The sequence below is a fragment of the Penaeus monodon genome, chromosome 23, assembly GCF_015228065.2.
Source record: "Penaeus monodon isolate SGIC_2016 chromosome 23, NSTDA_Pmon_1, whole genome shotgun sequence".
Classification (NCBI taxonomy): Eukaryota; Metazoa; Arthropoda; class Malacostraca; order Decapoda; family Penaeidae; genus Penaeus; species Penaeus monodon.
In genome coordinates this window covers 25,748,720-25,748,943 of record NC_051408.1, presented here as the reverse complement: position 1 = coordinate 25,748,943, position 224 = coordinate 25,748,720, and the positions used below count along the sequence as shown (strand labels likewise).

Genomic DNA, 224 nt, shown 5'->3' with positions numbered 1-224 from the left:
CAAATATATGAATTAAAAGGACAGCTAGATATAATCTGATTGCCACTAATTCCAGGAATGGCGGCGAGCTTTCTGGTTTTCGTCGGCGAACACGTCAAGAAGACGATGAGGACGGCCCTGCTCGATGACGCAGCAAACGCCAATCCCCATAAACTGACATGAAAAGCAACTGGCAGCGAAGGACAGCCTGGTGATATGGTGGTATTGCAAAATATGTGCTAGTA

At 46.4% G+C, this 224-nt stretch overlaps 1 protein-coding gene across 1 annotated transcript in view; it reads left to right on the top strand.

Annotated features, from left to right (window-relative positions):
- LOC119588191 (glutamate receptor 1-like) overlaps window positions 1-162 on the top strand; it is a 36,914-nt gene extending 36,752 nt beyond the window's left edge. Inside the window, exon 8 of the mRNA XM_037936894.1 lies at window positions 56-162. Coding sequence (XP_037792822.1) covers window positions 56-162 — 107 coding nt within the window. The remainder of the gene's footprint in view (window positions 1-55) is intronic.
- Window positions 163-224: the final 62 nt, after the last annotated feature.